The sequence below is a fragment of the Epinephelus fuscoguttatus genome, linkage group LG10 (assembly GCF_011397635.1).
Source record: "Epinephelus fuscoguttatus linkage group LG10, E.fuscoguttatus.final_Chr_v1".
Classification (NCBI taxonomy): domain Eukaryota; kingdom Metazoa; phylum Chordata; class Actinopteri; order Perciformes; family Serranidae; genus Epinephelus; species Epinephelus fuscoguttatus.
The window spans coordinates 34,273,967-34,299,976 of record NC_064761.1 but is presented as its reverse complement, the minus strand read 5'-3'; the positions used below and the strand labels follow the sequence as shown (position 1 = coordinate 34,299,976).

At 42.8% G+C, this 26,010-nt stretch overlaps 1 protein-coding gene across 1 annotated transcript; it reads left to right on the top strand.

Annotated features, from left to right (window-relative positions):
• Positions 1-20: 20 nt before the first annotated feature.
• On the top strand, positions 21-26,010 carry rab3b (RAB3B, member RAS oncogene family). The gene is made up of 5 exons (XM_049587706.1): positions 21-545; positions 11,280-11,504; positions 19,155-19,273; positions 19,363-19,487; positions 22,699-26,010. Exons 2-5 carry the CDS (start codon positions 11,280-11,282, stop codon positions 22,881-22,883), a joined length of 654 nt encoding a protein of 217 aa, XP_049443663.1. The 5' UTR covers positions 21-545; the 3' UTR covers positions 22,884-26,010.

The following is a 26,010-nucleotide window of genomic DNA, read 5'->3' as shown; positions in this document are numbered from 1 at the left end:
CGCTCCGGTTATGAGTCATAGCACGCAAAAGACCGCCGCTCCGCTCCTGCCGCTCGCGCGTCTGCACAGATCTGCCGTGTGATAGGGCGGAGGAGCTGACCGCAAACTGCCTGAGGAGACAGAGAGAGGAAAAAAATTCATTCACAGAGAAGCCGGCGGTGGTTATTTTTAGGGTGGAGGAGGTGACAGGCAGCAGAAGCCTTTTTGCAAACATTCCCACATCGCTTCGCTCCACCTTGAATTAACGCAGGATATGTCAGCGTAGAGCCGTGCGTAAAGGAAGCTGCGTGCGGCGCCGCGGTAAGGAGACGCTTTACGGGCAATTTCACCTCATTTCTGGAGGAAAAATTTCCACTCTGCTGATTGCAAACGACGCAGCCGGCGTTCCTGGTTTGCTGCTCAGACGGTGTCGGTGCATCGGATCGGGTCGTTGTCTCCGCTGAGGACACGTTTGTTGGTTTTATTGCTGTTGGTGTTATTTGGGGCAGCGAGCCGCCTCCGTCAGGTGCAGAGCAGAGTCAGAGCATCACATCCGCCCAGCAGAGGTAAGAGACAAACACACAGACAACACGGATGACCGGCGGTGACACACAACACCGTTTAACACCGGTTTAATGAACACACACACACACACGCACACACGGGCCTGATGGCTAATATGAATCCAGAAACGTCGATCACACCTGAGCCGGCGCGCCAATGGAGCCCCATTATATTCTTACCCTATAACCACCTTAAATTAAGCTTTGTTCCATCATATAGGAGTACATACATATATTCTAATCTCCTACAGGCATCCGTAGTGCTCCTGCGGTGCTTGTAATTGATCATTATGTATTGATTTAAACATATGTTGTCTGCAGCACCTCCATCATGTTCCAAACTCTGGTTATATGGATCTCCTTTGTGCCTTATAGGTGAAACTTGTCGTTGATAAAACCCCAATAAAACACAAGGTTCATCTGATATCCCATAATAATCTCGCAGGTGCAGCGTGTCTGTGGCTGTCTGTGGGGAGTTGAGCCTCTATCGGCCTCGTGATGACGTCTTAATCTGCCGTAGTGTGTCTATAATACCTCATCTCCCTACAGGAATGTATGCTGCTCTGTTGTGCTGCACAGATGTGAATTTTAATCATGAATCAAACTTCATAATGTCAGATATTTTAGGGTGTGTGTTATCTGAGCCTGTATATCCGTATGGTGCTCCTGCTGCTGTGTTAATACCTCCATATGTTGGTCCTGTAGCGTTGTGGTTTTATGTGGTGTTACTAAGGTGGGATTCATGCTGCGTCTGTGTCTGTCTTTAGTGTCCCTCTGGGTGCTTTAATGTCTCTGTAATGTCCTCCTGAGACCTGAACTTTTGTTTGGTGTTTTTTTTTTTTTTGAAGATATTTTTTGCCTTGAATGGACAGGACAGTTAAGTGTGAAAGGGGGAGAGAGGGGGGATGACACAGACTGGACTCGAACCCGAGCTGCTGCGGCAACAGCCTTGTACATGGGGCGCCTGCTCTACCACTAAGCCATTGACGCATTTTAAATTTCTCCCAACTATTTGGGATCAGTAGGACCTGATAAATATAAAAAACTAAACATTGTCAATGATAATAAAGTCCCAATGTCCTCAAACGAGACGTTAATAAAGTCTCCTGTAACAATTCAATAATAAAGTCTTGATGTCTTCAAACGAGACGTTAAACAGTCCCACTGTCTTCAAACGAGTACTTCCTGATTAACAGCGCATTCGCATGTTACTGTTGCAAAAATTGGACAAATTTGTTGCCATATCAGACTACAAACATTATTAATCATAAATAAACAAGTTTCAACCATAACATGTGATCAGGTTTTGGACCTTGTCCACTTTTGTGTCGGGATCGGCTGCAGACTGACTTGGCAGAGATGGGTGCCATCTTGTTTTAACATGGATTAGTGTATTGTGCTCTTACAACCACTAGATGGCACAAAAAGTGTCCATGAATGAGGACAACAGGTCTAAGTTAAAGCTGCAGTAGGGAGAAAGCCTGAAAACGGTTGATTTTTGAGTCTCATCTGAGTTAGGTTTCATTCGTCTCCGCCCTGAGCCCCTCCTACCAGACGAGCATTTTATCCTACTTGGTTCTATTTCTCCCTCTCGGGGAGCCTCGGCTCTCCCTCACTGCGCAACAGCCCTCTCCATCCCTCCCTCGCGGCCCCGCACATATACCCCCGAGGCTCGGCTCTCCCTCACCGTGCAGCAGCCCGCCCCACACATACCCCCGAGGCTCAGCTCTCCCTCTCCGTGGAGAGCCCTCGGCTTTGCTTCCACGGCCAACCCTCGTGCCCTCCGGCCGGGCCTGGCCCCACCTCACCCTTCCCCTCCCTCCGGGGCTCCGGGGAACCGAGTTCTGTCTTCCTTTTTTTTGGGTTGTTTAGCCATGTAGGCAGTTGCTGTGCTGGAATAGCTATTTTACCTGGTGTACTGTTTGCCATTGCCTCTTTAGATTCTTTAGAGACTGAACACAGAGTCATGGTGAGGTGCAGAAACCTATTGTTTGTCTCAGACCACTTGATTTACATTATGCTTGGAGGATATTATAAATTTATACTCAATTATACCAAAACAATGTTGCCTACTGGAGCTTTAAGTAGAACGAAAGATAAGTTCAAGTAAATCCAAGATGTGGTGTCCTCATGTGAGGACACAGGGTCTCAGGAGAATATTTTCTATCCTATATGTTCATAGGGAGTTGAATAACAGTTATTTTTAGGGATGTCCCGATCCAGCTTTTTCACTTCCGATCCGATACCGATATTACAGCCTTGAGTTTTGGCTGATACCGATACCAATCTGATCCAAGCGTGTATTATACATATTCACTTATTTTGTTGTCTGTCATGTTAGAAAAGGTTTGATCAAGCAATATTACTCTAACAAGAACAACTACTTAATTGGGTTAGTTAGAATGATCCACAACAGTTAGTATGAGAAACTGACCTGTTTATTGTTAACAGGGTTAAATAAACAAACTTTAAATTTGAACATTAACATTAAATAAAAAATATAGCTGGTTTGCTTTGGCCCCTTAATAAATAGAAAATAGATCAACACAAGAAATCTTTAAAATGTCTAACAATGAAATTAAAATAGCAGCAAGCCTCCACACACTTGTGCTTTGCTCCCCTAAATAAATAAATAAAAAAAGATTAACACCACAAGACATTGTTGGCATTTAACAAACAATGCAGCTTTTCCTTTTCAGTTATTTTAGTAGTGTTTCTGTAGTCCATCCATGGCTCCAATTTCACTAATTGTGCCCAAAACAATGCCATCAGTGCTCTTTACTTAAATAGTAAGAGTGTAAACCAAATAAAAATATCACTCTCAAAAAACCAGAGCAGAAAACAAATAGTCAGTTAACTAAGTTGACCGCTACTCCTCCTGCCCTCCTGTGTCTGCCGTCTGTATGCTGGCCCGTTGGATTGATAGTAAAATTCCGTGAAAAACTGGATCAGAGTTCTTGGATCAGCATTTTTCCATGCAGTCCAAGTCCATTACCACATTCTCATTTCGACCTCGTCACATATCGACGTTTGGTCAGGGAGCTTCCATGTCCAGATACAACATGCAAGGTACCCTGTGTGTGTTGGTTGTTGACGTTCTGGGATGCCGTGTCAAGTTCTGCCTGTTACATGTGTTGTCTGTTTTCAAAATACACTTCTGTTTTCACAGGAAATGTACGGTTTGCATACAGTCTCTTTCAAAGTAAAAGCACTACGTCAGCACAACAATGCAAACGTTTAATTCCTCCAACAACACACACACACGTGGTTGGGTTTAATAAAAAGAACAGATTTTGGCTTTATAATTTTACGGGACACAAACACAGCACTCCCGGGTGGAAGTTGGTGTTTCCCGCCCACCCTACTCAGGCTTTCGCCGCCTTAACTTTTGTTCTTGTCCCGCCGTGTTTCCCACTGACTGCATACCATGCCTATGTTAAAGAATGGCGTTTTTCATCAGTGTCTGATGCTGCAAGTCACTGCCCAAGCCTCGGATTTTGACAACTACGGAGTGAGACTGTGTTTAAATAGTGGTGGCTAGAGACCTCAAATGACTACAACGAAAAACGCAAAACAACCAGAAAGAAACACAAAAGGACCACGAAGAGACACAAAACCACAAAAAGATGCATAACAACTACAAAGAGATGCAAACCCACCACAAAGCCTGTGTGTCTTGCACAGGTGATGGTGCCCTTTGCATATCTGTGTCCAGGGGCCCATTAACTCACTATTGGCCCATGGCTCACCTCATGGCTGATCCAGATGTTCAGGAGGTTTTTACAGGGAGCTGAATTACCCACAGAGGTCTCTTCATCTACAAAACAAATAGACCAGCTGATTCAAACTAGTAGAAACACTGATTAAAACAGTTTCACCTTAATTTCCGACGTTGCTTGTCACATAGGGGCTTCTTACTACGGTGGCTGACGTGAAAATGTGAATGTCCCTATCTAGAGCTTGTGTTTGGTTTGTCTGTTTTGGTTACTGTAGAAACATGGCGGTGCAACATGGTGTTCTCCATAGACAAGGACCTGCCAGGCCCTCAGGAAGTGTGCCAGGCTTTGAAGCCAATTTTTGTAGTGGCCAAGCAATGTAATTACACCGTCATGTGATGCCCTGTGGCCCAAAAAGACTTTTTCCCATTGACTTACATGGTGAAAGAGATGTCTGTAAATCAGTGGATATTTTTTTAGAGCATCACAATCCTTGCAAAATGACTTGTTTCACTATTGGGATTAAGTCCATTCAGTCTGATAACATCTGGAGAGTTTAGAAGAGCCACATGATTGAATCAATTTATCCCCATTCAGGTTCACAGAGGACTTAATCAGAAGTATTCAGCTCGGCCAGCTGAACTCTCTTGTGCGCCTGATCTGTGGGCTGCACAGTGCGGACGCAGTGCCGATCATTCAGGTGATTTTAAAGGTGTCAGATTAACCATTTTGGCTTCATGCACCACTAAGCACCTTTCATAGGAATGAACGTTGTCCTGCCTTCAGCGCTGTATCCAGGTGTCTTTATACATCCATCAGACCTGCTCCATATGTAGATATAAACGTCTCATTCTAGGGTCACGAAAACTTCAGATGATTAAACACTAAAGAAAACAGATTTATTATATTATACTCCATTTCAGCCAATAGATCCCCCCCAAACCCTGCACACTGGAGCTTTAAGTGGCCTTAATGTGATTTTTATGGTGTTGCTGGAGCAGTGGTGGACTGCAACTAGGTACTCTTACTAAAGTACTTGAATATTTTAATCTAATGCCACTTTCTACTTTTCAGAGGGAAATATTTTACTGCACTACAATTATTTGATAAATAGTTACTTTTCAGGTTGTTTTGAATACATGTCCTAAAATGTAAAGTGTGATGTATTTCATTAGATTACTCAAGTCAAGTAACTTATTTTGAATACTTTTGGTAGACCTCAAAATCAGGTGCACACTGTATGCAATTTTTTTGCCTCTGTGCGGGCAATAGCTGTGGCCAGAGGCATCGTGTGCTCGGGTTGTTTGTCCGTCCGTCCATACATCCATCTCTATGTCTGCACATAAGGACGTCCCATCCTTGTGAGATTTCTTCAAATTTTGCACAAACGTCCAGTTGGACTCAACAATAAACTGATATGATGAGTTTTTGGTGGTCAAAGGTCAAGGTCACTATGACCTTGTCTTTCTCAGTCTTGTGAATGCAACATCTCGAGAATGCATTGAGGGAATTTCTTCAAATTTGGCACAAACTTTCACTTGAACTCAACGATGAACAGATTGGATTTTGCTGGTCACTGTGACCTATCTATGTCATTCTTGTGAACAGATATCTCAAGAACACCTTAAGGGAATTTCTTTAAACTTGACACAATCGTCCACTTGGACTGAAGAATAAACTGATTAGAATTTTGGGGTCATAGGTCAAAGGTCAAGGTCAATGTGACCTCATAGAACATGTTTTTGGCTATTACTCTTCAAATCAAAACTTCACACAAATTTCTATATGGATAAAATAATGATTTGAGGACATTTTATATCCAAAAAGTGAAAGGTCAGCTTCTCTGTGACGTCATGGGAACTGCCCATTGGTCCGACATCCCATTGTTCCGACCATATTAAACCCATTGCTCTGAAGTCCCATTGTTCTGAAATCATCATGATGCCCTGTGGTTAAGGTCTAGTTAGGTTTAGGCACAAAAACCACTTGGTTAGGGTCAGGAAAAGATCATGGTGTGGGTTAAAATGAAAAAGAAAGTGCCAAACACATAAGCCGTGAGCCTGCTTCACCTCAAGCCTTTCCCAGCTGACCCAGAGCCGGTCGTGGCGCACCATCAAGGTAGAAATACGCCCATCGAGAGCTGTTCAGCACCGCGGACCGTCGGACTAATGGGATGTCGGACCAATGGGCTGTCGGACCAATGACATGGACCCGACGTCATAATGTTCTGCTTAAGACACTTTTCTTGCCATTATTTACCGTCATATCTCAGGAACAGAAGGGGAGACATTTGATCAGGTACTTTTTTCGTGACACTCATCTTGGTGATCCACCTTGAACTGGTGCTGATTGTATAGATCTTCTGTGTGTAAAGCATTCATGTTTACACAGCCATGGATGACTCTGTAAGAGAAACTTGACTGGTGAGTGGAGGCGTACAAACTGCACGGCCGTAATTCTAGTTTATTATAACCTTTCTATTAACATAAAACAATAATCATGATCTTCCCTATTCTTATCCAAAGTGCTTTTGTTGCCTACACAGGAGACAGGAGACAGGAGACAGGACAGGAGTCTGGATGCAAACCTGAGGTTCTGGTGTCACAGTCCAGCACTTTGTAGACTCGCTATCGACCCTTCTTTTTCGCGGCCTGTGCGGCACATTAATATTGTCTTTTGTTACCTGAAAGAAATGGTGTCTCTGGTGCCCAGTAGATCACGTGGCAGATAAGGCGATAGCGTTGCCACAACGTTATTAAGGAAACAGTTTAGTGACATACAAACGTAATTTCTAGGGGACATGGTTGAGTGAAAAGCACAATATTTTCCTCTTAATTGCGAATACTATGATGACTTACGAGAGTAATGAAATGAAATGAAATGACTCGTCTAAACCCAGACCCCTGGTGCTCAGATGACCAAAAGCTGAAATAGTTGTTTTAGTTTGCCAATTTTGTCGCGAATGCCTGAAAAAAGAAGGCAAGACAGTTTGTTTAATTCGTATTTTGATTTTTCTTAGTGCTACATAAGGCCCGTTTCCACTGAAGAAGTTCCTGGTACTATTTGGGGGGCAGGAATTTTACAGGAACGTCCTCTCGCTCGGCTCTCTCAACCGCCGTGTCTCCACTGAGAGGGTGGAGTAGGAGGAAAGTTCCTGTAAAGTTTCTGGGCTCTGGATGTGACATAATCATTGCGCGACCATTTTGACTGGGGTGACGCGGCAAAGAAACAACAAAGAAGAAGAACAGCAGCTTTTCCTCTTATGACTCCTTTTAAAAATGTGACTCCTCGTCTGCTGAGTTTTAGAAATACCGTTTTTTTTTTTTTGTCACTTTCTGTTGACGTCACATCCCACCTTGAGTATATCCAATCAGTACCAAGTAAACCCCAAGCCCCAGCCAGGAGTTTTTGGGGCCCGTTCTGAGTACCTACTCCGAGGCGGGGACTTGTTTAGCCCCTGTGAAAGTTACGGAACTCTGTCCTTCGGGGGTGGTTCCTGCGGTGGAGACACACACCAACGGCCCCGGCCCCGTAAAATTACCCCGAAGTTCCTGCGGTGGAAACGGGCCTATAGTAAATGCCTTTGTGAGTAATCCACAAACCTGGTGCTACACAATGATGATCTGATTGTTTGTTTGATTTTTATGGTTTGTTAGCCCATACAGGATGGGCATTGGCATAAAAAATTCATTCATCGTAGTGGAATGGAGGTATAAAGTGCATGAGATTAAAACATTCAAGTACGAATACCTGAAATTTGTACTTAAAGGATTACTTCACTCAAAATAGCATTTGTAAATCAATTAGTCATGCCGTCCATCCATTCCGTCTATTTTCATCCACTTATCCGAAGCTGCGGGGGCTGCAGGTCAAGCAAAGCACCCCAGACGTCCCGAAATACTGAGCATACGACTGGATAAATACGTTTTATGACAGTTTGGAAACGAGTGTTGTGATATAACTTTGCTGTTGTTAAACGTGGTTCCTCAATCAATCAATCAGAGATTAAAATGAGCTTTTTTATCCACCTGCCACTGTGGCTGGTTGATTCCAAAATTTACCAGCCACTCAATAGATTACTATTGTTTGTTGGCCAGTGAGTGAAGCAAATCTAGCAGCCAAATGCATATTTTGAGCATTCGGCTGGTGGCTGGTGTTAATATCCAACCCTGCAATCAATAGATCAATATGTTCGCCGTTGTGAAGGCATGCAAGGAAAAGAAAGTTGTCTTTGTTTTTCCAACCTGCCCCATGAAATAGCCATTTGCACTTGTGCAGTAAATGAGCTCAATACATTCCACCACTGATGATTTGTCTTTGTATTTTTGAGGTAAATCGTGGCTGTTGTTCAAGTTCAACTGAGCGTTTATCTTATATTGAAGAATACGTGTTTAAAAGAGAAGATGAGCGTGATCTGAACTCATGAACAGCAGATAACATAATGAGTCTTTAATAGAGAGCAGAAGCACCAGAGTGACAGATGGCGCATGAGACTTCATTCAATTTGAGCTCAGAAACTGACAGAAAAATGTCTCTAAAATCACTCGACATGCTGCAGAAAGTCAGCTTTCTTTTGCCAAATGAGTCACATGATGACTCTCATAAATATCCAGAGATTATGAACATTCATCCACAATTTGAATCATCATTTCAGAATAAATTTCCTAGTCTCTTTTTTCCTCCCCCGGTGGCTGACGGCGAGGTTGAGTCTCCACCGAGACAGCCATCCACGCTGCATCGGACCCAGCGGGATCTTCAGCTGTGACTCATCTGCCGCTCACACTCGTTCAGGCCTCACACACTAACCCTTCACACCGACCTCTGCCTGTCTGCAAGGTCAACCGCAGAGCAGCTTAGGCTTTTTATTTGACTTGACAGGTGAGGTCTAACAGCTAATGTTTGTTTGCACTGGGTCTCTGCTGAACATGCTGCAGGTTTGTTTGTGCCTGAGTCATATTCGGCTGCAAAGCTTCTCAAATGTCGGCTCTCTAGTAACAAAGAGGAGCAGCAGCGTTTGTGCAGTTGTTAACTCATCCGACAGGTTTTTATCGCAGCTGGAGGTCAGAGAAGTGTCCCCGAGGAAGAATTCATCTGAAGTGAAAAAACAAAACCTGTTAAACTGTTAACTGTCTGCGACACAAGAGTCATTAAAAAGCCACCTTTGAATTCAGAGCGCAGGTTTTGTTGGTTGTATTCAGGAAGTTTTATTTCTACAGCTGCAAAATGTTTTGTCTGCCTGCTGTTAGGTGTATATGTGAAAATACAGCGTTTGTTTGCCTTGTGAACAGTTTATTGTACAAACCTTGATTCTGGAAAAAGTCTGAACGCTGTGTAAAACATGAACAAAAACAGAATGCAATGAACTGCAAATCTTTTTGAGCCATATTCAGTTGACAGAGACAAGATATTTAATGTTCAAACTGAAAAACTATTGTTTTTTTGTTTTTTTTTTAAATATACACTCATTCTGAGTTTGATGCTGCAACACATTGTAGAAAAGTTGGGACAGGAGCATGTTTACCACTGTGTGAGATCACCTTTTCTTTATACAACACTCAGTAAGTGTAATTCTTTCAAGTTTTTACTTTATGTACAACTTCGGTGTCTCAATAGTTCGGGGTCGACGTCGTATTTTGTGCTTCATAAAGTTCCACACATGTTCAGGGGGTTAACACAAGCACATTGTGTCTCATTGTCTCGTTGGAATAAGCAGGGTCACCCCTGAAAAAGACGTCGTCTGTATGGCAGCACATGTTGCACCAAAACCTGTATGTACCGTTCAGTATTCATGGAGCCTTCACAGATGTGAAGTTACCCATAATGCCATGGGCACTAACACACCTCCATACCATCACAGATGCTGGCTTTGAGCTTTGAGCTGGTAACAATCTGAATGGTCCCAGAGGACAGGATGTCCATGATGGACTGGTCAGACCACTTTGTGTCAGTCCGTCTCAGATGAGCTCGGGCAATCAGCACATAAATGTATCTCTATATCGACTGTCCCGTCACATCTGATGTCAGATCAAAGGGGATTGGCACCGTTTGGCACGCGTAATGGAAACCCAACCTGAATGATTAACACAGCCGCAAACTAATGAGTTCACATCCCTCTCAGCCAACCTCAAACAGCCACAGCATCAGATAGGGAGTATATATTCAGCATCTGTCATCTCAGAAAAGTCAAAAGAAAAGAAACAGAGTGAGACTGCGAGAGAGAAAGAGAGAGCGCGCGTGCACGAGAGAAACGCAACATTGATTTACAGTTGTGGTGACCTCCTCCCAGGCTACCTTTGCATCATCAGACCGTGGAGGTCTGCTCACAGTTCCGTATATTCGGACACTGCGAGCTTGGACCTCCCGGACCAAAACATCAGTTTCCTCCTGGGAGAAGTTTGGCCGTCTGACGCTGCTGCTCTCTTCTGCCATGGAGGGAGGTGGTGGGTAAGAGGAGTAGCTGCGCCAGCGCGTACGGCGTGCCGAACTTGCAAAATCTGCCTGGCCACACCCAGTTGGCGAAGCGCAGGTGCGCTGCGCCCCCGCCGCGCCCGGTCTGTGAAACTAGAGGCCATTATGTTCACAAGAATGAGATGGCCTCAAGGTCACAGTGACCTTGTCCTTTGGCCACTAAAACCTAATCAGTTCATTCTTGAGTCCGTTCGTGCCGAATTTGCAAATGCATTCCCTCAACACATTTTTGAGATATTGCGTTCACGAGAATAAAACAGATGAGGTCACAATGGGTTTGACTTTTGACCTATGACCTATGACCCCCAAAATCTACTCAGTTCATCATTGAGTCCAGTTCATCACTCACCAGGATTTAGTCCCTGTCTCAGGAACACCTTCTGTTTTTTCAAACAAAGCAGAGGGTGGTGTACACTTCTTATTGGCCCTGAGTATCGGAGCTTCCTGTCAGGTGTCAGCCAGCTCCAACAAGCTCCAGCAATCAGATAAAGTCTTTGTAGATTTTAGCTGACGGATTTTCATGATGCTGATTGTGTTTTCTCTCTCTTTCCAGATGGCAAAAGCAGACCAGCGTTTCGGCCAGCGGGACGGCTCGGACCAGAACTTTGACTACATGTTTAAGCTGCTGATCATTGGCAACAGCAGCGTCGGGAAAACCTCCTTCCTGTTTCGCTACGCCGACGACTCCTTCAGCAACTCCTTCGTCAGCACCGTGGGCATTGACTTCAAGGTGAAGACGGTGTATCGCAACGACAAGAGGATCAAGTTGCAGATCTGGGTGAGGATGGATTGATTTATGTTTGACATAGGTCAGATAATGGAGATAATCTGAGTTTCTCATTAGGAAGAAGTGATGATGGATGAAATACCTGCTTTTTGTGGTACTATCCCAGCAGGAAATGTGTCGATGTCACTGTAAAAAAACAATCACTTCATGTGGCACTTTCACAGCTGCAGTGAAGTCTTAAAAAAAAGAACCACTTTTCATGACACTGTCCTGGCAGGAAACACAGTGATGTCTCAGTAAAAATACAATCGCTTTTCTTGGCACTATCCTGTCTGCAAACGCAGCAATGTGTTGGTAAAAAACACAGCAGCTTTTTGTGTCTCTATCCTGACTGGAAACACAGTGATGTCTCTGTATAAAACAACTGCTTTTCATGACACTATCGCGGCTGAAAATGCAGTGATGTCTTGATAAAAACAATCGCTTTCCTTTGCACGGTCCCTTCTGAAAATGCAACAATGTCTCTGTACGGAAAATTCCAACATATCTGCTTCATGTGAAACATACAAATATAACACATCCTTGGTTTACAGAAACGAACAATGCCGACATTTATTCTGGTGACAGTATACTGTAATATACATGACCACAACATGTCATGGTATAATAAAGTGTAAGACAGAGAGTGATGCTGAGTAACATGATGTTCTGCTCTCAGTCAACAAGAAGCTGCTGGGAGGAGAATAAAAGAAAAGACAGACTTCTGGTTCTCTACAGCTTGTGTCATCAGTGGTGATGTTGTTGCCATGGCAGCAGCTCTTCACGCTCACTCACTCTCTCGCCAACACACACACACACACACGCACACATGCACTATAACAGTGTTGTCTTCAGTGGCAATTAAAGAGACCTCTTGGGGCGAAGAGGTTGAGAGCCGGCAGGGGAGAGAGGAGCCTGGAGGGGGGAGGAAGGGAGGTGGGGTGTGTGTGTGTGTGTGTGTGGGAGGGGGGGACGGCGTCATAAGTAGAGCTAATCAGAGCTGATTGATTCAAACTGAAAGTGCAGTGATGAGTAAAAATAGACACACTCACACATAAACATGTTACATAAACAATACAACGCAACAAACAATTATGAGGCTTTGTGTTCGCTAAAATGAACACTGATTTTAGCATGTTAGCGTGCCTTTAGCCTCGCCATGTGCGTGCGATCAAAGCCTTATGGGAGCTGTAGTTGCCTCTAAAGTGACAGCCTCCCTGCATGTCTGTTGGTTTATAGCAATTTCATTAACTACAGATTTGTTTGAGGATTTGCACCAAAGAACAAAATCAACTAAAGGATCTGAGGAACTTTTTCATAGCAATAAGAACCCTCCTTTTTTATTGTTTCAGCAGCTGTAGGAACTAGGAATGATCGTAGTTCATCAAATGCCATTTTGAGGGACTTTTTATGACTCCGGTGTTATGTTTTTGGGTTGTCTGTCTGTCCGTCCAATATCTCAAGAACGCCCTGAGGAAATTCTTCAAATCTGGCAGAAATGTTCACTCGGACTCAACAATGCATTGATTAGATTTTGCTGGTCGTGAACGCAGTGTCTCAAGAACACTGTGGGGAATTTCTTCGAATTTGGTACAAGCAGCCCCTTGGACTGAAGAATAAAATGATTAGATTGGTGTTCAAAGGTCACTGTGACCTCACAAAACATGTTTTTGGCCATAACTCAAGAATTCATTTATCAATTATCACAAAACTTCACACACATGTCCAACAGGATAAAACAATGAAGTGATGACATTTTATATCCAAAAGGTCAAAGGTCAACTTCACTGTGACATCATAAATTTCTGCATAAAACACTTATTCTGGCCATTACTCAACATCATATCTCAGGAACAGAAGGGGAGACATTTGGTCAGATACTGAATTGGTGACTCTAATCTTGAAACTGTACTGAATGTATAGATCTTCTGTGCGTTAAGCATCCATATTCTGGCAGCACAAGGGGAGAACTTTGAGGTCGAACACGTGAGCCAATACAGCATCAGCAACTGACATTTAAAAACCCATGTAAACGACAGACAACACAAAACACAAACGCCAGCTCACAATGAAAAAAGACTGAAGAAAACACGAACAAATGTCCAAGCTTTAATGAGCAAATATGTGATGGTGGAAATACAACACAATTTAGATTTATCAAAGCAAAAGTGACTTCGCCAACCGCTTGTGGTTTACAGTACCTTACCAGTTCCTGTTGATGGCGTGAATGCAAACAGAAAAAATGCCCTTGAAGGTCTGAAGCTCTTCGAACAGCTCCCAAGAACTGTTTGGTCTGAAAATACCTCAAAGGTTCAGTGTCTCACATTTAGGGGAATTTAGTGGTGTTTAGCAGTGAGGATTGCAGATTATGACCATCTTAAGTTTCTCCCTGTTAGAATTCCTTCAGTGTTCATAGTCCCAGAGGTTTTTACCAGGAGCCGAAGTACCCGCAGAGGTCTCTTCCTCTCCAAAACAAACAAACCAGCTGATTTAAACCAGGAAAAATACTAAAAAAACAGTTTCAAGTAAAAAAAAAATCTGCGTTTTTTTGACGCCCTTTTCGTAGAGAAGCTGCTTATTACAGTGGCTGATGCAAAAACTCAAATGTCCCTATCTAGAGCCAGTGTCTGGTTTGTCCGTTTTGGGCTACCGTGGAAACATGGGGGTGCAACATGGCGATCTTCGTAGGCAAGTGCTGTGTCTTAAATCAGATGCTTATATTAATACAACCACATGTAGTAGCTGTATTACATACACGATGTACTCCCTTGCAAAGGGTGCAGATTTTGACTTTTGGTTTACTTTTGTCTCAAATCAAGCGAGATTGTTGCACTTAACGGAAATGATGGTCACAAAACCTGCTCAAGAACTGCAACCAGGTGAAGCATTATCGCCAACATTTGATGAACAGTTGTCACTTGCCAAAATATACTCTTGCTACATCTGCTTCTTGCACGTCAGTGGCGAATTTTGCGAATATTCACAACTTAATACAGTGAAGATGACAATTTAACATCATAAACACCAAATGTTTCTAATGTTATGCTCATAGATCGTATAGTTTATGCCACAACACGTAACTTTAGTGCCTGATGATAAAATGTGCTGCTGTTGGCTAGCTTGTAAGCTTAAGTTAGTGTTCGTGTTATCATTTGCGGTACCAAAGAACACGAGCACTTTCACGTCATTCATTCATCATACCTTCATAGAATGGTTTGAACTTCGGGGTGTTGGAGCCCCTCTGTACAGAGTTTGCATGTTCTCCCTGTGTCAGTGCGGGTTTTCTCCAGGTACTCCAGCTTCCTCCCACAGTCCAAAGACATGCAGGTTAATTGGTGACTCTAAATTGTCCGTAGGTGTGAATATGAGTGTGAATGGTTGTCTGTCTCTATGTGTCAGCCCTGTGATAGTCTGGTGACCTGTCCAGGGTGTACCCTGCCTCTTGCCCAATGTCAGCTGGGATAGGCTCCAGCCTAACTGCTCCAAGACATTTGGGATGAACTGGAACACCGACTGAGAGTCAGACCTGACATCAATGTTGGAGAAGAAACTGAAACCACACGAGGTTGTTATAGAGCAGCATGTTAATGAACATGGTGCTGCGCTGTTCAGCCGTCCACATACTTTTGGCCATTTTGCTGGAGTGCAGTGTTGTCTTCCTCTGTTGAAATCAAACACACGTTTCTCTCTGCTTTCAACTAAACTGAGAGGAATCAGTCACTGCCTGAGGCTCTGCTGCTTATCACCATCCGTGATTAATGTCGCTGCTGCGCACACACACACACACAGACACGCGCACACACAGACACGCACACACGCTCCACATCAAATCTGAATTAATTAAATGCAAACGAGAACTTGCCGTGTCCAACATGAAGAAAAAGAAAGAGAAAACCAGACATTGTTGAACAAGTGCAGAGGAAGCGAAGCACAAAAGAGCTAAATTTAGCAGGATGGCTGCACCCAGACCAGCTGTAGTGGTGTGAGGATGAAATGGTGGAGGCTGAACGACGTGGGAGTTGTTGTTGTGGACGGGCGTGAAAGTCACATTGAGGCTCAGCTGGTTTGTTGCAGGGGAGCAGTGGTCGGCGTTGGCTGCCGCGGATCGATTGGTGCGTCAGATAAGACGGTTTAGAGTCTTAGAGAAGCTGTTTAGTTCCTGTGAGATTAAAGACTGAGATGTTCTGACAGCAGAGAGTCTTTATAACTGATAAGCTGCTGAAAATCTAAAACCATGTGTCCCTGGTCCTTTATATCACTGAATACATTTAAATCAGCAGATTGTCTGCACATTTAACATTTTTCTATAAACATTAGCATAGTGCTAACAGGAAACCTCCCCAGAGAACAAGAATATACAAACATACACAGTGTCATTGATTTCATATTTGAGGATTAGTTTGGAGGGTGGTTGCAGGAGGTTCTTATCCAAAGTCAGTGTATTACCTGCAGAGGATGTTGGGCAGCATGCCCCTAGTTTGAAGAAGCAGACAGAGCAGACAGGACTGCCGTCACAGAAGCTAAGCAATGTACTGCTGTGGAAGGGGTTGAGCCATTCATTGACAAAAACTATGACGAAATTTTTTTGCCAACGACCTTTTTTCCATGACGGAAACGAGACGATGATGAGCTAAAATAGATCTTGATTATAAAAACTAAGAAGAAATCATTTCATCATTTCATTCCCATTGATTAGACGAGACGAGACGAGATGAGACAAGACAAGACGAGATGAAATGAGACAAGACGAAAATGTTGGCGATGGACTATCAAAAGCCAAGAACAACCGTGCTTGTAATTATCTTAAAATGCAGCATGAGCAACAGGCTGGTAAACTCCAGTAAAACTCCAGTAAATAGTCTGCATTAGGATGTTTCAGTACCCAGCACAAAGCGGAGCAGCGTCAGCCGTTGGTGCGAGTTGTGAGCTGTAATTCAGCAGTAAATAATCAGCTGTGTGTGTCTGACTGTGGATGGTGGAGCTGCTGGATGGATTTGTGGTGATGAGCTCAAAATAGATCTTGATAATAAAAACTAGATGGAATCTGTTTCGTTTTTGTTGACAAGATGAGACATGACACAAATATTTATGGTGGACTATCAGACACTGAAAGCCGAGAATGGCCATGCTTGTAATTATGTGGGCTGGTCAACTCCAGTAAATAGTCCAGGTTGTTTTGCTAGCTGCTGAACGGCAGCAGAGTATTTGAAAGCAAACTGTAAAACTATATCACTTATTTTGCTGCAATTTTGTTTTCTTAAATTAATTTTCTTTTTTTACTAATTTGTCACATCATGGACAATATCGTTATCACAAAAATACCTGGAAATATCGTGAGAATATTTTAGGGCTATATAGTCTGATTTTGTTGTAGACAAACAATTTCTGGTTGAAGCTGTGCTGATTGTATAGATCTTCTGTGTGTGAAGCATCCATGTTTTCACAGACATGGATGGAAACTGTAACTCCAACTTAATGAGTTTGCGGTGGCGCACAACCACAAAGCGTTTTTTTCTAGTTTAATGCTAACAAAACAATAATCGTGTCATCGTCTGTAGATATTAAAATCTTCGTACTCAGTAGATGTTGGTAAGAACTTCTTTCTTTGCTGTAGCCGAACACACAGAGACAGTCTGAGCTGCAGCGTCGACTAATGAACAGACTGATGACAGGCTGAAAGGTGGTGAAGTGCAGATTGAGCTTCTGTGAGCGTCAGTGTGAATCTGCAGTTTCAACACATCGCTGTATGGTATTGTGAGGTGAGAACAGGTGTGTGTGTGTGTGTGTGATGGATGAATAATGATTGCTCCAGAATTAGTATCTTTTATCTATTCTATTTTAATGTTTCCACATCTGTAAGATGACAGTTTAAATAGGTAAATGTGTTTGTACATGTTAGTGACATTAGTTTTTCTGTGTTCTGGCTTTCCATTTAGAAAACTGATGCTTTTGAGTCATAGGGAAAAAAAGAAAATTGATGCAGTGTAACATCTTGTGGTCCAAATGATGGAGACTTCAGACTGTCTCCATGGAAACAGAAAATTGCACAATTAGCCAAATCAAACAGTCTGGTTTTGAAAGCCAGAATATAACAGATAATATCCCAGCTTAGTATGTTGGGATGTGGGCTCATCCTTACACACTGCCAACAGGAAACAGTGTCCAAACAATGTCCCCTGCAGTCATGGGTGGATTATGAGCCAATGGGCCCCTGGGCTCAGACACACAAAATGCCCTTTGACCACATAAGATTCTTTTACACTGCCTCCTCAAGGCAGGGATTTCACGCCATTGTTCCTCCTCACCGTTCTTTGTAATGTGCAGTTGCAGACTGGGGGGATGGAGTTGTCTCACCTGTAATGTTGTGTTGTCTCACCTGTAATGTTGTGTTCACACCGGGCGTGAATAAAACAATTTGCCCAGGTGAATTACATGTAAAGTAAATGTAAAGACACAAACTCCTACTGGTGCTGGTACTGGTACAAATGATGCCAAATATGCAAATTAAGAGGCGCGAATGAAGTGCGTAGCGTGATTTTGTGTCATACGCTTATTTGTGAGAGTTGAAAGATCTGAACTTCAGCGACCAGTTCGTGCCATGACAGCCAATCAGCACTGAGATCCTCTGGGAACGTATGACACCAAGGACGTACAAGCTCTCCCATACACACACATTTAAAGGTGATTCCCGTCACTTAAGCTGCTGTTTCCTGTTATTTAGATAACCACTTCTGGGAATATTTGCTTCTCCTAACATACCCAAATTTGGTCAGAGTCATGTTAGGTCATCTGTACCACACAGTCCAGAGGGAGGTGCACCTGCAGAGAAACCAGTGCACAGTGTAATTTCAACAATTCAAACACGGATCATTCAGTGTTTGAACTGATCAAGCTACCACAGCTTGGCGCACAGTCTGTGTGACTGTATGTGTTGAAATCCATAGAGCTGTTTTCCTCGAGTTGTTTTCATATGTGACAGAGAGAACAATCTTCAGCAAGAGTTAAAGATAATTGGAGAGGCAGACGCCTTAACACCTTTCCAACATCTGACCTAACTGCAGATTTCAGTCTGTCGCAGATACTTCATTGATGCATTTACACTTTTTTAACAGCTGATGGCTTCTGATGCATGCTGTGACTAAAACTACAATTCTCTGTAAATACACGTAAACCTCTCTGTAAACTTAAAAAAAAGGAAGGAAGGTGTTATGGGTAAATCTTGGTCACAGAGGCTCAGTGATGAATAAAATAGCACCCACAGATCAGTGTCTGTTTTAATGAATGTAAAACTAAGAAATACTTGCATTCGGTAGTACACACGGTGCTGGAAATGGGGCCACCAGTCTCCAACCACAGCTAGTTAGCCTCCCATAAACTTGCTATGTATTTTAATACATTTTGGTACCAGGGAACAGACAATGTTGACCTTTGATCGGCAAAGTCAAAGAGGTCTGTGTAGAGGAGACGCTGATTGTTAATGTGCTTAACTGGCTGATATTGTTTGATATTGACCATGAAAATACAAACTGCCCCACGAGAGATGCTGCTGGGCTGGCAGTGAGTCAAGAGACAGACATGGGACAGTCAGTGGCAGCAAAGAAGCTCTGAGTTTTATTCCTGAGTAAATCAGATGTGTGACTGTCTCTTTGTTTTTGTTTCCAGGACACAGCGGGGCAGGAACGTTACCGCACCATCACCACAGCCTACTACCGTGGGGCCATGGGCTTCATCCTCATGTATGACATCACCAATGAGGAGTCCTTCAATGCCGTCCAGGACTGGTACGAGATAAGCCCGGAGAGCTGGTGTGTTTATGCTGCTTTTGTTTTCTGTTCGATACTCAAATTAAGGATTTAAAATGTTCTTTCAGGGCGACTCAGATTAAGACATACTCGTGGGACAACGCCCAGGTGATCATGGTGGGCAACAAGTGCGACATGGACGAGGAGAGAGTCGTACCTCCAGAGAAAGGAAAACACCTCGCCGACCAGTTAGGTGAGACGTCACCGTTACTAAATACTCCAATATGGTCGCCAGAGGGGGTTCATGTTACCTGAATCTTTTTCTTTTGATGTATTTTGTTATTATTTAATAGGGGAGGTATCTTCAGAAGCCATTTTTGGTTTCTAACCTCTTCTGCACAAGGTTTAAACTTTTAATTTCTTTTTCCTGTCCTTTCTATACATGTATTTATGTATTTATTTGCATAATTTGTACACTATTTATGCAAATAAATAAACAAAATCTAAACTTTTATGCCTCAGTACCAGCAATACCCATGGCTGGAGGCCTAATGTTCTGGGATTGGCTTGTGAATGCAATATCTTTTCCACCTTCAGGGAATGTGTTTCAAATTTGGCAAAAACGTCCACTTTGAATCAACAATGAACTGATTAGAATTTGGTGGTCAAAGGTCACTGTGACTTTGCGTCTGTCTTATTCTCATGAACACGGAATCCCAAAAAGGCCTCGAGGGAATTTCCTCAAATTTGGCACAAACATCCACTTGGACTGATTAGGATATGGTTGTCGAAGGTCAAAGGTTGCTGTGACCTCACAAAATTTGTTTTTTGGACATAACTCAAGACTTACACTAATAGTACACTAATTATGACAAAATTTCACACAAATGTGTAACAGCATAAAATAATGAAGTGATGACATTTTATTTTGAAAAGGTTAAAGGTCAGCTTCACTGTGACATCATCATGTTTTAATGTCATATCTCAGGAACAGAAGGGGAGACATTTGGTCAGAAACTGAATTGGTGACTCTAATCTTGACACTGCGCTGATTGTATAGATCTTCTGTGTGTGAAGCGTCCATGTTTTCACAGACATGGATGGAAACTGTAAGTGCAGCCTGACTGGTGCACCGTGGCATTCGGCCATGTGGCGGCAATTCTAACTGATTAATTAATGATTCATTAATACAGAAATATTCCAGGATAATGTGTTTGTATTATAGGTTGTAGCTATATGTAGCATCAACAAGGAAACAACAGGGTGCATCCTCATATATCAATATCAATACTGAGTTTACTGTGTCCTTTCATCCCAACAGCGTCCCGGGGAAGATCTCTGTTTGCAGATAGGCTGATGACAGTCAACAGGGAGTATATGAGCTGATACCGATGTTTGGCCGATAAATCAATCAACCAAAAAGACTTTTGTTTCTTTCTAACATAACACTGTTAATATGTTTGTAGTAAAGATATAGTAAGATAGATAATCAACCTATCGTCGTAGAACGGTTCGTATGATACCCTATGAATTGGCGCCCCATTAATGACGATACATCTTTAACGTATAATACGTAATTAATGTAAAGTTACAGAGGGTAGGGTTTGTCAAGACCTGGCTCTAAGGCCATGACAAACATAGGCAAAATAGGCAATAATTTACTTACACAGAAAGAATAATTTTAAGCGCAGGCAACACGAAAACAACTAGGAGTGCTGCGTGTAGTGAAGGGTGTTGGAAGTGTGAAAATAACAAACAATGCTCTGATGGAGGAGAACATCTCAGCCAGAGTGACAGGGTTTTTACCAGGTCTAGGTGCTCCCTACAAGGACGATGACTCCGCTCATCAGGTAGCCTACCTGCTGCATTAAAGAAACAGAATAAATAGGGGGACTGTAACAGGTTTAGGAGAAGAAACATGGTGAGGATGTACCTTAAAATGACTCAAAGTTCATTCAAAGTTTACACGGATTCAAATACGCATCTCCAGGGGAAAGTCTGTGTTTTTGTGACCCATCCACCACCCTAACCTGCCTCCTTACAAGACCGCTCAGGACTGTTTCCTTGTTTACTCCCATCAGCGCAGTGGTGATGTGATCACAGCCTTTCAAAATGCGTGGGGTATGAACAAATATGGGTGCATTACTGTTCGTAGGAAAATGTCCAAACAGTTTGTGAGAGCCGCCTGACATAATGAGTAACTTTGTTAAGCAACACAAAGGTTAAATTTTTTTTTGTTTGTGTTTTTAAACAACATGTAATTTTTACACAAGACAGGGAGAGTTAAACAAATGGAGAACCTGCCTGCGAATCATCACGTTTGTAAGTTGAGGTGTGCAGAGACAGTAGCCTGTTGCTGACATGACAGCAGCACATTTAGGTTTTATTTTTCTGTTCTGTGACAAAGAGCAGCTCAACCTCTGTAAACTCACCGCGGGCCGTGTGTCTACTGAGTAATACCTAAATTCTCTAAGTGTGTTGCCTCTCGCCAAAGGCCAAAGAGGCACTTAAATTAAGAAAACACAATGCTGGTTGGTAAGTAAACGCTGCAGGCTGAAACACAGAGACAAGAGTTTGCTGCTGCGAAAAGTGTCACACCGTTCATGGACATGTTTCAGACCAGGTTATTAATTTATTTTGTGTGCTCCAGCAAAGTCAGGTTAAAAAAAAAAGTAAGCAGCTACATGTGGAGACTGAGTGACAACAAAAGTAGGAACAAAGTAGCTGAATAACTTTTAGTAATTCCATCTGTGTAGTTTCACACCATATCCAAACATTTGGGATCAAAGAGGTATTTGTGAAGTGGGAAGAAGAGTCGGAATACAGCAAACACCCCTTGAGATGCTCAAATAGATGAAACCACACCCAACTTAGTCAGATAACAGACTTTAAAAGCCTAAAGAGAGCAAAAATTAAATGTTAAGACCATTTGTGTCCACGCTTTTTAAAAGAAAATTTATTTGAACATTGACGGCCCATTTCAGATTTCTTTCCTCCATCTTTGTTTTGATGAACTTCCTGCCAAATGCTGCTCACTGAGACCTCTGCTGACCTCACCAGGAAAAAAAAACATCAGCACCATCTAGTGGACTGAAAGAGCAACTGATTTTATTATTCTAGAACCAAAAGTTGTATTAAAATGTGTGTCTGTATTACCACGCAGAAGAAAGTGCTCACTTAGCTTCACTAGGCTAGCTAACGTTACAGCTCAGCCAACGAGGATGCCATTAAGGTTTACATTCTCGTGCTGTCATCAGCATGAGCCTCTCGTCAGTGATTAGGTGCATGCTTTCTTCTGTGCAGTGGTACAGTTGGTGGGTGTACTTCGGCAGAAAAAAAATAGTTCCCACATAAAACTGCTCACAACGAGGTCTACAAGATAAACAGCGCTACAGGTAAAAGGAAAAAGATAGTTTTGATTTGAGGGTGACTTGTCCCTATAACCCTTCTGTTTCCTCCTGCAGGCTTCGAGTACTACGAGGCGAGTGCCAAGGAAAACATCAATGTGCGGCAGGTCTTCGAGCGCCTGGTGGACATCATCTGTGTGAAGATGTCCGAGCGCGTGGACGTGGAGGTGCCGGCGGCCCCCGGGACCAAGACCACCAGACTGACCGACAAGCCCGCCCAGCTACCTCAGAAGTGCTGCTGATCATCTGTCAGTTCATCCGTTCATCCCTACGCTGTAACCTCATCCCCTCCCCCCTAAAATCTCTTAAGAAAAACAAAAAAAAACAGATTAACTATTATAACATTCCTCTACACACTCTCTCTGCTTCAGTCCATGTTTGTGAGCAGTCAATAACCACTACTGCGATTTATATAGCCAGTTTCATCCCCTTCCTGTCCCCAAGTATCTGAGGTTGGTTCTTATGTAGTCGGAGTAAAGGTGGCAGTGCACTCTGGACAAAACTTAATTTGGCGTGTTTGAAAAGGTTCCAGATTTCAGGAGGTTATACAGTGTAGTGCGAGGAGCCCGGCCACACCAGAAAGCGGCAAAACAGTGTTCATCCAGCTAACACGCTAGCCAGTGAAAAACGTTAGCACTAATTAGTTACAAGCCGGCTAGGGTTGCAAACTGCCAGCTGGCATGCTAGTTAGCTTGGTCGCTAACAGGACAATAGGTTTGTGCATTTTATTTTAAAGAGACGTGTTTGTATCACCGCCTCTGCAAACCACTTCACTGCTGTGGAACAGGTCAGACAGAGGAGGAGTTACAAGAGGATGGAGCAACACAGCTAACAAGCTACGATAGCTTCTTTTGTTTTGAAATCTTTGGCTCTGTCAAGATCACAGAAGAGAGGTACAAAAGTATAAAGAGAACTTGATACAGCGTTGAAGGCAAGGTCCCGTTTGTTATAGCCTAGCTCAATTTCGAATCTGTTTGGATCTTCCACATTGTTGGACCCATAGAGTACGCGCACTGAAGACTTATGGCAGCCGAGTGGCTAACTTCCTGTTTAGCACTCTGCTAACTTTAATAGGAATAAAATGATTTAATCGTGCAGCTCCCCTGGACTTTCGAAATGTTATCAGACCAAACGGATGAAATTCTGATAGTGAAACGAGTTATATTGCGCACAAAATATTATCCAAGTCTTTTCAAGCCCTGTGGCGTCAGCAACCTGTTTTCACCCCAACTCATCAAGTACCGCTGCTTTGTCAGTGGTGCTACTTGTCCAGATATGTCCCACTAGGTACCCTCCTGTGTCAGTTTTGGATGTTCAGGAACAGCTTGTCAATATATGCACCTTACATGCATTGTGTCTTTTAAAAAGACACTTCCGTTTTCACTGGAAATGTGCAGTTTCTGCTGGTTACATGCATACAGTGTTTTCAAAACAAAGATAAAACACTTCGTTTTCAGGTTGATTTCCGTAAGTTTAGGCAAAAAGGACGTGCTTAGGTTTAAAAAAACCCCCATCATGGTTTGGTTTTAAGTAAGTACGTGATGTATAGTGACTTATGTCACTACCATAGCATGCTACACATAACAACACACTATGTTGTTATTAAAATAATGATAATACTACTAATAATAATAATTTTGGATTTATATAGCACTTTTCAGGATACTCAAAGATGCTTTAAAAAGAGCAAATAACTTAATTGACTTTTGGTTTCACAAGTGAAACAAACAGCTGGCTCCCAGGTGAAAGTCCAGAGTTTGTCTGACCTCCTAAAAAAATATCTGTAATTACATGGCAATAGCAGTTATTGTGGTTCTGGAACATTTTTTAAACCTGGCTAGCTTGTGTCCCGATCTCAGCTTCGTTTTGGTCACACGCCAAATTTTGTTCTGAGTGCACTGCTGAGCTGGAAGCAGGGTCCACAGGTTAGCACAGCACTGCCTCTCCTCTCAAAGTGTAGCACAACGAGAAACTCACACCACCACAGCTGCTCATGTTCACAAGTTTACAATTGTTCACGCGCCAGTCATCCGCCGAAAAACATCAGACTAGGCTGCTTCTCAAATAGCTAGTAATAGTGAGTCCACTCGAATACAATATGCCTATAGCCTAACTAACTGTTACTGGCCTTACTTAGTGCTGTTCGTGGCTTGAAAGACGCTTTAGGGCTACACCACCAATGCACAACTCCCGGGCAGGGCTGCAGCCGAAATCATTCGAGGAGTGGGTCGAGTCCGAGACCGACACAAGTCCAAAAATGTGTCTGACATCAGAGTCTGATGCTGCTCTAAACAGAGAGTTCCTCCTGATGTTGTACAGAGTTAATTTAGATTAGCAGTGTTGGTGTTGAGACAAATCATTTTACAGAATGTACGACAACAACGATAAACAATAATGCACTTTGCTGAACAACACTGATGTTACTAGCAGCCCACCCTCCAGGCGGGATTAGACCAATTTTAATGCAAATGAACAGCACAGAAATCTTCAGAAGCACATTGCATCCATCAAAGAAAGTCATTTCTAGTCATTATGACTTCTGCATCTTTAGGACGGAGTATCTTATAATTACCAGAAAATGTTTTCAGATTTATTAGAGTCGTATCTCAGAAGTACGAGATAAAGATCTTGTAATTATGAGATATTTTTCTCGTAGCATCATGAGACAGCATCGCCCTTTTTCTTCTTTGGTGAATGTGTAGTGTGGAAACAAACTGGCTGATACCTATGAAAGACGCTCTGTTTAACCCACAACTGGAGGACAACAAATCTGTGCAATCTTTCCCACATTACAAAATCTCACATCAGGGACGTTTAAGTCCGCAAATCCACATTTGAGCTCACATTGACAGATCTAAGATCACTTCCTGTGGCCTCATTTCCTAATCTGCTTCCTTCAGCTGTTTGGTCAGATTCTCCATTTTAAATGTGGAACAGTGTGTTTCTCATCTCCTGTAGCAGCTGCAGAGCGCTTCATGGTGTTTCAGCTGATACTTTGGTGCTTATACCTGACAGGAAGTGTCAAAATATCTGCCATAGTGCAGCAGCTGGGAATATATCCTATCATATTTGGTTGTGCATTGAAGGCATGGAGGGATTACTGAATGGGCCCAGCAGGCGCAGGTCCAGGGGGCCCAGAAATGACTGTAAGGCAAGACCAATATCACAGATTACAAATTTGCATCAAGGTGCTTTACAATGTGTCCAACATGCGACACTGCTGACCTTTGTCTTAAGTGTATAAGCAGCTGAAAATAAGAATCGTTGTGTTTTTTCATTACCTTAGAATGAGCTGTTTATTTATATCTACATAGGGAGCAGGTCCTCGTCACGGAGATCACCATGTTACACTGCCATGTTTCTACAGTA